The 13,805-nt window shown below is 38.6% G+C and overlaps 1 protein-coding gene and 1 long non-coding RNA gene across 14 annotated transcripts in view; one reads left to right on the top strand and one right to left on the bottom strand.

Moving 5' to 3' along the window:
• Positions 1-4,257, top strand: part of IFT25 (intraflagellar transport 25) — a 23,250-nt gene extending 18,993 nt beyond the window's left edge. For all 13 annotated transcript variants that reach the window (XM_035251569.3, XM_035251561.3, XM_002750851.7 and 10 more), the window contains 2 exons: positions 1,963-2,006; positions 4,045-4,257. In XM_035251569.3, the coding sequence (XP_035107460.1) occupies positions 1,963-2,006; positions 4,045-4,158 (158 nt within the window). In that variant the 3' untranslated portion in view covers positions 4,159-4,257. The remainder of the gene's footprint in view (positions 1-1,962; positions 2,007-4,044) is intronic.
• The window catches only part of LOC144577004 (uncharacterized), a 15,489-nt gene extending 1,684 nt beyond the window's left edge, over positions 1-13,805 (bottom strand). Inside the window, exon 1 of the long non-coding RNA XR_013520097.1 lies at positions 13,711-13,805. This is a non-coding gene — a long non-coding RNA (uncharacterized LOC144577004). The remainder of the gene's footprint in view (positions 1-13,710) is intronic.

The raw sequence follows: 13,805 nt of genomic DNA, 5'->3' as shown, positions 1-13,805 counted from the left end.
TGATCACACCACTGCACTTTAGCGGGGGTGACAGAGCAAGACCCCATCTCTAGAAAACAAAATCTAGAATGTGGAACATTGTACAGGGCAATTGTACTGGTCTCTTCAGTAAGTCAAAGGCATTAAAAAAAATATGTGTCGGGGAGAGAAAGCAGTTCAAAGTTAAAAGAGACTTAATTCCGATTTTAATAAACCAAATATAAAAAGATGGGGACAATTGGGGAAATTTGAATAGAAATTGAGTTTCATATTATATTAAGCACTATTTTTAATGTTATTGTGATAGTGGTATTATGGTTATATAAAGAATTATTACCTAGAAATGGATAATTAAGTATTTAGGGGAGGCTGGGCTCACACCCATAATCCCAGCATTTTGGGAGGCTAAGGCGGGCAGATCGCTTGAGCTCAGGAATTCAAGAGACTAGGTGGGCAACATGGAGAAATCTTTTCTCCACAAAATACATACATATATATATTTCCTGGTGCAATCTCGGATCACTGCAACTTTTACTTCCCAAGTTCAAGTGATTCTCCTGCCTCAGTTTCCTGAGTAGCTGAGATTACAGGCGTGCACCACAATGCCCGGCTAATTTTTGTATTTTTGGTAGAGACAGGGTTTTTGCCGTGTTGGCCAGGCTGGTCTCAGACTCTCAACCTCAAGTGATCCACCTGCCTCAGCTTCCCACAGTGCTGGGATTATAGGAGTGAGCCACCGCACCTGGCCTAAAATACTTTAGTGGAAAAAGAAATAGATAAATTCACTATGACGAAATGTTAGTAGTTATAAAATCTAGATTACAGGTATATGTGGGAGTTTTTTATGTTCTCTCCTTAGTATGTTTGGTATTTTTCAATTTTTTGTAATTAGAAAAACTAAGCAAATGAAAAAGTCTATTAATTTCTGGTGGTAGAGTTGTACAAGAAGGAAAATATGATTGTAATTTATTACTTATTTCAGGAGTAAATAACATTTAGATAGACAAAGTAATGTAACCATCAAGTAGGATTTCAAATTTGAGAGGAGGGAAGGAGGGAGAAGTTGAATGAGGAAGAAGAGGGGATTTCAGCTTTAAAAAGCTAAAATTTCACCTACCATAATGTAAAGTCAGTAAAAAATTTATAAACAAGAAAAGGAATAAAAACATTAAAAATCCAGGGAAAACAGCTTAAAGAGTTGAAAATGTTTACTTCTAGGAAGCAGGACTAGAGGAGAAAGAAGAGGTAAAGCATATTAATGATTTTTATGATTTCAGAAAAGAGGAAACAATCACAGAGACATCTCTTTTAATACTGTGGGGCTTTTACATTATGTACATTATTTTATATAAAGTTAATTTTAAATACTGTCATTAGCTATCATTATAGCAATTAAATCTTTCATGTTTCCAAAAGAATGTTTGATATGATTAACTCATGATCAGATAAATTAGTCTGCTCTCAAATTACATAAGGAAACTTTTTTAAGCTTGGATACCAGAAGATTACTTCGTGGGTCACATAATTATGCATTATAGTGAAAGTTTACTGAGAAACTCAGCTCTAGTTGTTACCCACGGGTATGGTAAAACGGCTTCTTTCTGTTAGTAGCTGGATCCTCAAATGTTCACTTCTTTTTTCTTGAAAAGGGGATTTTAAAAAATAAATGTTTTAAAAAGAAATTTTCACATTTTATCAGTTCCTTATATTCCTTTACTATCAATATGATTGACATTTGCATTTCCTTTTGCTTATATGCACTAGGATATTTTATAGCTCATAAATAGTTCATCTTTTTTGCCTTGTATATTCTTTTTCTCTAGTTTTAAATCAAATCTCAACATGCAAATGATGATTTGATGATTCCTTCAAATCTGGTCTTATAGTTTACCAGATATCATATTTTGCTGAACATAAATTTCAGTAACTATTCTCATGTATTTTGACCTTTAACTCATTTCTTCTGTTACATTTGTGTTTTAGATTTGGTACACAGAGAGGGGCAGCTTCAAAATGAAGAAATTATGGTAAGTAAATATATTTCATAGAATTAAAAATCAACCTGCACAGTGTATTTAGACCTGAAACCTATCTCCATAGTCATAGTTAATAAATACCTTTATAATATTATAGGTTCTATACCTAAATCAACCAGTAGAGAAAGTTGTTCTTAATAATAATATAAGCTAAATGTACATTCATAAATTAGGCTCTTTCATAGAGAATGACAGCAAGATAAAACAATTGATTTTTTGTTTTATTTTTCTCATTCATTTACTTTGAAGTATTTATATGGTTTGCTTTCTTTCATTTGATTCCGTAGGCATTTTAGAATAGGAATCAAAAAAGGTTGAGATGCCAAAATTGGATGTTAATTTAAGCATGAAAGGACAAGGGAGATTCAGATAAGGGGAACTGGAGCATAGGATCAGCAACAAATAAGCCAAAGAGAGATGAGGTGGAAAGAGAACCAGTGTTTTTCGGTAACATTCCAACAGGCTTTGCTTGTCAAGTGAAATGAATGCCTGTTGATGAGGAAGCTGCTGCCTCATCAGGAGTTCCTCTGTTCCTGCTAGTTGGTCAGACCCTGGTTTTAGACAAACACAAAAAGTAAAACAACAGAATATCTACTTATTAGGTGGTCACGATTTGTTTAATTAAGGTTTCTCTAAATCAGGGTTAAAATGGTACCTTATCCATTAAGTTTTATTTCTTCACAACTTGCCAGAAGCTGCTATTAAATCGGTGCATCCCATTAGTTCCTTTCTCTCCCACCAAAATTCACCCAATAACTGGGGAAGCCATTGAAGTCCTGAAAAATGATTAATGATGCTGAATTTTACCTTTCTGTTTTTTCTGTCTTTACGGGTTCTGATTAGTAAGCTCCTGCTACCTTTTGTATATTGTTTCAGGACTCCACTGTGGAGGGTCACAGCATTATAGAAAATTTGGAAAATAGTAAGGGGGAATGGGAGGCTGAAAATCACCCATAATTTTATTACCCTGGCCAGGCACAGTGGCTTACACCTGTAATCCCAGCACTTTGGGAGGCCGAGGTGGGTGGATCATGAGGTCAGAAGTTCAAGACCAGCCTACCCAAGATGGTGAAACCCTGTCTCTACGAAAAATACAAACATTAGCCAGGCGTGGTGGTGGGCCCCTGTAATCCCAGCTACTTGGGAGGCTGAGGCAGAGAATTGCTTGAACCCAGGAGGCGGAGGTTGCAGTGAGCCGAGACTGCACCACTGTTCTCCAGCCTAGGCGACAGAGTGAGACTCTGTCTCAAAAAGAAAAGTTATTACCCTGTCACAAAAGCTTTTACTACATTTATTTTCTTCTAGTTGTTGACCATATGCTGTACATAGTTATGTATGGACAATTTTATGTCATTTTTTTTTTTACTTAGTATTATATAACAGGCTTCATAAGTACAATTTTAAAATAACATTTGCCAATTGGCATGCATTTAAACTAATTTTCTTTTTCCTCCCTCTGTCATTATAAGTAATACACACCTTTTTTCTTACTTTCTAAGATTAAATTTCAAGGAATACAATTACTGGGTGCCAGGGTATAAACATATTTATAGCTTTAAAATATATTGGCTAATTGCTTTCCAGAGAAATGATATAAATATAAAAATGTAGTCATGCTTCAGGGAAGTATGTTCAGAGGCAACGCTAACCAGAGGAAACTTCTTTATTATTGAAAATACTTTAGAAAGACACTTTTTAAAAATTAGAAACTGGGCATGGTAGTTCATGCCTGTAATCCCAGCACCTGGGAAGGTGGAGCAGGAGTGTTGCTTGAGGCTAGTTCAAGACCAGCCTCACACGAGACCCCATCCCTACAAAAAATGACAGTTGCAGTTTTTAGCTCCACTTGCTATTTTTCATCAAATCAAGGCTGGTATTTAGCTGATATGTACCACAACTATTATATGTAGCTGGCTTTATATATTGAATATTTAGAATATTACCCTTGCATCAAGCTCTTCTGTTAACTACTTGTTAACAGTTAACTAGCATTGCTAAAAGCATTTATATTGATTTTTTCCCCCTACAGGCACGTGATGGCTCCGCTACTTACTTGAGATTCATTATTGTAACAGCCTTTGATCATTTTGCATCTGTACACAGCGTATCTGCAGAGGGAACAGTAGTTTCAAATCTTTCCTAGTAATTATTAGAAAATGCTCTTATGTGATTTTTTTAAACAACATATTTATTTAAACAGGAAGCTGTCATTGATATACTTTATTAAAAGGATTTGTATCAATTTGTTTCAGTTTTATTTACATCTTTTCGATATTTGGGGTAAAGGAATTCTGTTTTTATCAGTCAGCAATACTGGCCACCATGCAGGAAATGAGAAAGCTTTGGCTTCAGTATATAGTTTAATCAAGGAAGTGACTGTACATGAAAATTTAATGGTAATACATTTCATCTTCACAGCATCCACTGTAGTGCTCTTCAGATCATAGTGCATTAATTTTTTTAATTGATTGATTGATGCAAAGGGCTAAGTGAGCAATATAGACAGTAAACAATGTAAGAGGTCAGAAAAGAGAAAGTACTTATGAGAAGGTTTCACTGAAGTCATGGAACCTGAGCTGGGCCCAGTAAAACAAATGATTTTATTTTTTCTTTTAAAATCATTTGGAATGACCAATTCCAATTTGTAAAAAAAAAAAAAAAAAATTTAAGTAGGGTCTGGCTATCACCCAGGCTATAGTGCAGTGGCTTGATATTGGCTCATTACAACCTCCATCCCCTGGACTCAAACCATCCTCCCACCCTAGCTTCCCAAGTAGCTAGGAAAACACCACACCTGGCTAATTTTTCTATGTTTGTAAGGAAGGGGTTTCACCATGTTGCCCAGGCTGGTCTTGAACTCCTGAGCTCAAGCGATCTGCTCACCTTGGCCTCCCAAAGTGCTAGGATTATAGGCCTCCCAAAGTGCTAGGATTATAGGCACCTGTCCTTTACTTTTATTTGTTCTGGTTTGAAAACCTCAGAGAAATGTTAGGAAACACATAATCTTATTTTTTGTTGTTTTTGAGACAAGGTCTTGCTCTGTCACCCAGGCTAGAGTGAAGGCTGATCTCAAACTTCTGGGCTTAAGCAATCTGCCCACCCCAGCCTCCCAAAGCATTGGGATTACAGGCATGAACCACCACACGTGGTTCTCTTTCTTTTTTTTTGAGAATACTATTTCTTAAGTCCACTGAAAAGATCTAGAAGCAGTGACATCCAAATAACAGTGAGCACATCAAGTACCCAGATTGTGATCTCTAAATACCTTTCCCATTAATTGGAGGAATGGCCAACTCCAAAAGTGTGACAAGAAATAGATAAGATGAGCCTGGGACATTTTGTTGTGCCAGAAAGTAGAGACTAATGGATAATGTTAAGAGGATACAGAAACCAATATGAAAGCACTCTTATTAGCAAAAAAAAAAAAAAAAAAAAAAAGGCAATTTGAGCAGGGAAAAAAAACTTGCAGTTGACTGCAACCATACTTAATATATTTAAAAGTGAATTCATATTGATAGAAGATAAGAAATGAAAGAGCAAAACAAAACCCTCATTGGATGCCATGGGATGTAACTAGGGCAAAATTTCTCATTTGAATATTTATATTTAAAAGGAAAGAACTGGGCATCTATCAAGTACAGACTATATTTGAGAGTTACTAAATAACCCTAGGAGATGTGAGAAAGTGCTTTGTGGAAGAATTCATGCTCATTAATGTGGGAGATATATATAATAGAATTAGAAAATCATCATTAGTCCAGGCATGGTGGTCCACACCTATAATCCCAGCACTTTGAGAGGCCAAGGCAGGAGGATCTCTTAAGCTCAGAAGTTCAAGACCAGCCTGAGCAACATAGTAAGATCCCATATCTGTAAAAAAAATTTTTTTAAGTAACAAAACCAGGCATAGTGGTATATGCCTGTAGTGTTAGCCGCTTTGGAGGATAAGGTGGGAGGTTTGCTTGAGCCCAGAAGGTTGTGGCTGCAGTGAGCCATGACTGTGACACTGCACTCCAGCCTGGGTGACAGAGCAAAACACTGTCACAAAAAACTTATCCATCATGATCAAGTAGGATTGATCCCGGGGATGCAAGGCTGGTTCAACATATGCAAGTCTATCAATGTAATTCACCACATAAACAGAACCAAAAACAAAAACCACATGATTATCTCAATTGTCGCAAAGAAGGCATTTGACAAAATACAACAGCCCTTTATGCTAAAAACCCTCAATAAACTCGGTATTGACGGAACGTATCTCAAAGTAATAAAAGCTATTTACGACAAACCAACAGCCAATATCATACTGAATGGGCAAAAACTGGAAGCATTCCCTTTGAAATCCAGCACTAGACAAGGATGCCCTCTTTCACCACTCCTATTCAATATAGTGCTGGAAGTTCTAGCCAGAGCAATCAGGCAAGAAAAAGAAATAAAGGGTATTTAAATAGGAAAGGTGGAAGCCAAATTGTCACTATTTGCAGATGACATGATAGTATACCTAGAAGACTCCATTGCCTCAGCCCAAAAACTCCTGAAACTGATAAGCAACTTCAGCAAAGTCTCAGGATATAAAATCAATGTGCAAAAATCACAAGCATTCCTATACACCAATAACAGGCTTAATGAGAGCCAAATCAAGAATGAACTGCCATTCACAATTGCTACAAAAAGAATAAAATACCTAGGAATACAACTCACAAGGAACGTAAGGGACCTCTTCAAGGAAAACTACAAACCACTGCTCAACGAAATAAGAGAGGACACAAACAGATGGAGGAACATTCCATGTTCATGGTTAGGAATAATCAATATTGTGAAAATGGCTATACTGCCCGAAGTAATTTACAGAATCAACGCTATCCCCATCAAGCTACCATTGACTTTCTTCACAGAACTGGAAAAAACCACCATGAACTTCATATGGAACCAAAAGAGAGCCCACATAGCCACGTCAATTCTAAGCAAAAAGAACACAGCTGGAGGCATCACACTACTGGACTTCAAACTATACTACAAGGCTACAGTAATCAAAACAGCATGGTACTGGTACCAAAACAGAGATATAGACCAATGGAACAGACCAGAGGCATCGGAGGCAACACAACATATCTACAACCATACAATCTTTGATAAACCTGACAAAAACAAGCAATGGGGAAAGGGTTCCCTGTTTAATAAATGGTGTTGGGAAAACTGGCTAGCCATGTGCAGAAAGCAGAAACTGGACCCCTTCCTGACACCTTACACTAAAATTAACTCCCGATGGATTAAAGAGTTAAACATAAGACCTGGCACCATAAAAACCCTAGAAGAAAATTTAGGCAAAACCATTCAGGACATAGGAGTAGGCAAGGAATTCATGACCAAAACACCAAAAGCATTGGCAACAAAAGCCAAAATAGACAAATGAGACCTAATCAAACTCCACAGCTTCTGCACAGCAAACGAAACGGTCACTAGAGTGAATCAGCAACCAACAGAATAGGAAAAAATTTTTGCAGTTTACCCATCTGACAAAGGGCTGATATCCAGAATTTACAAAGAACTCAAACAGATTTACAGGAAAAAAACAAACAAGCCCATTCAAAAATGGGCAAAGGATATGAACAGACACTTTACAAAAGAAGACATACATGAGGCCAACAAATATATGAAAAAATGCTCATCATCACTGGTCATTAGAGAGATGCAAATCAAAACCACATTGAGATACCATCTCACACCAGTTAGAATGGCGATCATTAAAAAATCTGGAGACAACAGATGCTAGAGAGGATGTGGAGAAATAGGAACACTTCTACATTGCTGGTGGGAGTGTAAACTAGTTCAACCATTGTGGAAGACAGTGTGGCAATTCCTCAAGGCCTTAGAAATAGAAATTCCATTTGACCCAGCAATCCCATTACTGGGTATATATCCAAAGGACTATAAATCGTTTACTATAAGGACACAAGCACATGAATGTTCATTGCAGTACTGTTTACAATAGCAAAGACCTGGAACCAACCTAAATGCCCATCGATGATAGACTGGACTGGGAAAATGTGGCACATATACACCATGGAATATTATGCAGCAATCAAAAATGATGAGTTCGTGCCCTTTGTAGGGACATGGATGAATCTGGAGAACATCATTCTCAGCAAATTGACACAAGAGCAGAAAATGAAATACCGCATATTCTCACTCATAGGCGGGTGATGAAAAATGAGAACACATGGACACAGGGAGGGGAGTACTACACACTGGGGTCTATTGGGGGGAATAGGGGAGGGACAGCGGAGGGGGGAGCTGGGGAGGGATAGCCTGGGGAGAAATGCCAAATGTGGGTGAAGGGGAGGAAGGCAGCAGAACACACTGCCATGTGTGTACCTATGCAACTGTCTTGCATGTTCTGCACATGTACCCCAAAACCTAAAATGCAATTAAAAAATAAACTCTAGAGACAGCTTCCATTTTCAGGAATCTCAAGAACTAGAGGAACAAGTAAAGTGACACTGCAAGGCATCAAATACACTCACTAGGTAGTCATTAATGCAGCGTACTGAAATGTCTAGATCTGTGCTTTTCCTGGACATAGCAAGATAGTACTTCCTGGCATTAGTTTAGGTAGTGCCGTGTGACCATTTCTGGCCAATGAGATGAAGAATAATTGACTTCTAGGCTGAGGCATTTAGTTGCCTATGTGAGACCCTTCAGAGCCCTTTTCCTCCTGTGCCATAATTGACCAACAATGTTGTACACAGTAACTACTTTATCAGTCTGGGTCTGGAAGTGAGACTGATGTTTAACAGGTGGCAGGGCTCCCCAAGTCTTTCCTAGTAATTACAACAAAATGCTCTTGCATGATATTTTAACAATATATTTAAACAGGAAATTGTAAATGATACACTTTATTTAAAGGATTTGTATCAATTTCAGTTTATATTCTTTTCAATATTTTGGGTAAAGGAATTCTGTTTTTATCAGCCAGCAATAGCTCAATCTGAGATGGGTATATTGAAGGAATGAGAAATTAACCTTCATTGTTTTAAGCCAATAAGATTTTGGAATTGCTTGTTGCCACAATATAACCCAGCCTATCCTAACCGATAGACAAGTTTAGAAAGTGGCTCATCCTACAGGGCAAGTGACCTGGTTTCTTCAAAAAGTCAGTAGCATAAAAATATTAAGGAAAGGGGCCCACTCTAGATTCAAGGAGATCTAAGAGCTCCTATAACCACATGCCACGTGTGGATCGTGATGGATGCTGATTTGAATAGACAAACTGAAAAATGACTTTTTTTTTTTTTTGAGACAGAGTTTTACTCTTGTTTCCTAGGCTGGAGTGCAGTGATACAATCTCAGCTCACTGCAACCTCTGCCTCCTGGGTTCAAGCAATTCTCCTGCCTCAGGCTCCTGAGTAGCTGGGATTACAGGCATCTGCCACCATTCCCAGCTAATTTGTGTATTTTTAGTAGAGGCGCGGGTCTCACCGTGGTGGCTAAGCTGGTCTCAAACTCCTGACCTCAGGTGATCCACCTGCCTCAGCCTCCCAAAATGCTGGTATTACAGGCAGGAGCCACTGCACCCAGCCAAAAAAGGACAGTTTTAAGATAATGGAAGAAATTTTCTTGTAGACCGAGTGTTACTCATTTTACTACGTGTGATACTGGCTTTAAGCTTATATAGTAAAATGCATAAGCTTAAATCCATCTAGAACTATGGATGACTGAAATGCATATAAAGCATATGAGATGCATATAGAACTATGGGTGAAATGCATGTATACACAAGATACATGTAGAACTATGGATGACAGAAATGGCCTAATAATATGGAATTTGCTTAATATTTAAGCAGAGACTTTATAAAGGAAAGGGGATTAGTTGAAGAAGTAAATGTGGCAATAAATTATTGAGTCTGGGTGATGGATATATGGAGGTTGATTGTACTAGTATTTCTACTTTGTACTTTCCACTTTTACATATGCTTTAAATTCTTCATAATAGAAAAATAAATACTGCTACCGAGGACATCCTTGTGCTTAAATCTTTGTCTGCCCTTCAAATTATTTCGTTAGATGAGATTCTCAGAAGGGAATTAATCAAAGTTACCAATAGTTTTAAGGCTCTTGGTACTTACTGATAAATCGCCTACTAAGATTTGTTTCACAGATTTAGTCTTGGAAAAGCAGGGATTTCTTTCTTTCTTGTTTGTTTCTTTGGATGGAGTCTCATTCTGTTGCCCAGGCTGGAGTGCAGTGGTGTGATCTCAGCTCACTGCAATCTCCACCTCCCAAGTTCAAGAGATTCTCCTGCCTCAGCCTCCTGAGTAGCTGGGATTACAGGCCCCCACCACCATGCCCGGCTAAATTTTTTTGTATTTTTTAGTAGAGACAGAGTTTCACCTTGTTGGCCAGGTTGGTCTTGAACTCCTGACCTCAGGTGATCTACTTCCTTGGCCTCCCAAAGTGCTGTTATTACAGGTGTAAGCCACCACACCCAGCCTGGAAAAGCAAGTTTTAAATGGAGAAGAATAGGAAAGGCATTTCAAAAGCCACAGATAAAAGATGTGAAGGTAGGCGGGGCGCGGTGGCTCAAGCCTGTAATCCCAGCACTTTGGGAGGCCGAGGCGGGTGGATCACAAGGTCAAGAGATCGAGACCATTCTGGTCAACATGGTGAAACCCCGTCTCTACCAAAAATACAAAAAATTAGCTGGGCATGGTGGCGCGTGCCTGTAATCCCAGCTACTCAGGAGGCTGAGGCAGGAGAATTGCCTGAACCCGGGAGGCGGAGGTTGCGGTGAGCCGAGATGGTGCCATTGCACTCCAGCCTGGGTAACAAGAGCGAAACTCCGTCTCAAAAAAAAAAAAAAAAAAAAAAAAGATGTGAAGGTGAGCAGTCATTCATAATAATGAATTTCGGAAAAGATGAATAGAAAAGTCTGAGTAGAGCAAAAACATGAAACTAAAACCAAATATTACAGTTAGATCACAGGCTTTCAGGTATTTTCCTCTAACAATGGAACCATTTAAAGTTTTTGAGAAGGAACAAGAATTACAGCAATTGTGTTCATGTTCAATAAAATGAAATGCTAAGCATTTTCTTTCTGCCAAGTTTCTAAACTGAAATGGCAATAACTCTTTGTGTAAGAAACACTGTGTTGAGGCTTACAGATTGTTAGAAGGGATCTCCAGAGGTTATCTGATTGATTTCTTTGGCACAGGCCTGGTGAGTTATCTTTAAGTCTTTTTTCTCCGCCTTCTGTGGATGCAGGGAACAAGTGAAGACTATGGAATATCCACTTCATATATGGTATTTGAAAACAGCATGCTTTAACCTTCATTTTTCTAGGCTTTAAAAAACTCGTTGTCACCTTAAACCACTCCAAATTTCAGGCAATAAATATGACATGTAGCTTTACCTTTTTGCTTTGCTTTGTTTTTCACTGCTGAACTACCCTATCACCTTTGTTTGTTTTTGAAAGAGGGTCTCACTGTTGCCCAGGCTAGAGCACAGTGGAACAAACACAACTCACAGCAGCCTCAACCTCCCAGGCTCAGGTGATCCTCCCACCTCAGCCTCGCAGGTAGCTGGGACTAGAGGCATATGCTACTCTGCCTGGCTAATTTTTTGTATTTTTATAGAGATGGAGTTTCACTATCTATGTTGCCCAGGCTGGTCTCGAGCTTCTGGGCTCACAGGATCCTCCCGCCTCAGCCTCCCAATGTGTTGGGAATATAGGCATGAGCCACTGCTCCCAGTCCCTCACCTTTTTAAAGTCTCATTTGTCCTCAGTTGGCATACTCTTTCCCACTCATGGCCTTTTCTCCACCTGCCACGGACTCCTGACCAGCACAATGCTGTGTGTACTGTGTATTAAGGCCTTTGTGTTTGCTTTTCCTCTGCCTGTAGTGCTCTTGCCTCTGGTATCGGTATAGCTGGCTTCCTCATTGACATCGGGTCCTTACACAAAATTTCCTTCTCAATAAGACTTTCTCTGGCTTCCCTATCTAAAATTAGAGTGCTCCTGCATCTTACCCTCGCAACAGAAACACGTTCAATCTTTCTTCCCTATTTTATTTTTCTCCTTTTCTTAGGTTAAGGACCTGACACAGCTACCCTGTGATCTGTATTTGGGAGTTCTTATACCTGGCTCTTCATTTCTATAATTAAAATTCAATTTAAATTTTTTTCTTTTAATGATATTAATATCCCATGCATCCTTTGAAAGATGAGGGCAGTGCCACGTGCATTCAGGTGTGAACCTTTTGAGTAGGAGGTTTAATCAACTGGATTACCCTGGGGCTCTCTCATCCTTACAGGGTCAGCCCTGCTGATCACGGTCTAACATACCTTTTTTCTATTTATCATGAATATCATGTTTATCATCTTTCACCCTCACTAGAATGTAAGCTCCCAAGGGCAGGGGGTTTTGTTGCTTTTGCTCATGACTGTATCCTCGGGGCTTAGAATTTTTCCTGGCATATATATTTTCAGTAAATGTCTGTTGACTGAATAAGTGAACATTGTTCATTTATTTGCATACCCGTATCTCTTTATACTGTAGAATCTTTGAGGCACTTTGAATAAAGCCAGTTAACAACATATGAATTTTTAGGTCACTTACTGTGGACCAGTGCCTATTACAGTGCCTTGCATAAAATTTAAACCAATAAATACTTATTTTAAGGGATGGATAAAAAGTAAAAATCTAATGACCTTTTATCCATGTACCAAGTCAAGGCAAAGAAATATTACAGAAATGAAAAGTGTGTTCATCACTCATTTATACAGTTTTTTTAACAGCACATTGCATTGTTGAGCTCTCTCTCAGGAATACCCCTCTGCAGGGATCACATGTTGGGAGGCATCCTTTGTGGGCTTCACCTTCTAGACGATGTTCCAGCAGCCCTGTGTAACTTGACCCTGATAGAGAGCCTTCTGGGAGATAATGTGTGGCAATGTACATCAGAGTTTTTAACGTGCATTTAGTCTTTGGCACAGAAAATATCCTAATAATCAGATAAAGGATTATACAAGCTAAGTGGACAAAGATTTATAGCAATGATGTCTATAAAATAGAAAAACTGGAAACTACTATGCAGCTTATATATTAGAAAGTATGATGTATACAAACATTTTATAATTGTATATGAATTATATATATATATACATATAAAATTTTCTATGTATAAAATGGATACTTCTGGTTAAAGATGGTGGGGTAAAGGAGTTTTTACTGCATCCCTTTTCTCAAAACATTCACAACAAAAAGAATTATACAAAGAAAAACATTCTATCTTCAAGGAAGCAGTTATAGCCCCCTAACATCAAACTGGGACACCTACTCACTAAGTACTGTGAAATCAGGATTTTGGTGAAGAAGGAAGCTGAGAACTGACATATGTTCTCTCGAAGCTCGAGACTTTATTAAACATGTCATGTTTATGAAAGGTTTATCCAGCAGTCCCTTGATTAGATTGAAGAGGGCTGCAGGTGGCTCAGGAGGATGGAGAATGTCTCCAGAGAGCCTCAAGGTTAATAACAGAATGGCAGGGAAGGTGGAGCTGGAGGAGAATCAGGCAGGATACACCAAAGGAGACTGCTGGAGGTAAAGCATGATGAAGGAAATTATCTTAGCCCCAGCTGCTGTAACAAAATACCATAGACTGGGTAGCTAAAACAACAGACATTTATTTCCTCACCGCTCTGGAGACTTGAAGTCTGAGATCAGGGTGCTGGCAGTTTCTGGTGAACTCTCTTCCTTCAGTGTAGGTAGCTGCCATCTTGCTGTGTGCTC

Source organism: Callithrix jacchus, chromosome 7 (genome assembly GCF_049354715.1).
Source record: "Callithrix jacchus isolate 240 chromosome 7, calJac240_pri, whole genome shotgun sequence".
Classification (NCBI taxonomy): Eukaryota; Metazoa; Chordata; class Mammalia; order Primates; family Cebidae; genus Callithrix; species Callithrix jacchus.
This window is presented reverse-complemented; position numbering and strand designations above follow the sequence as displayed.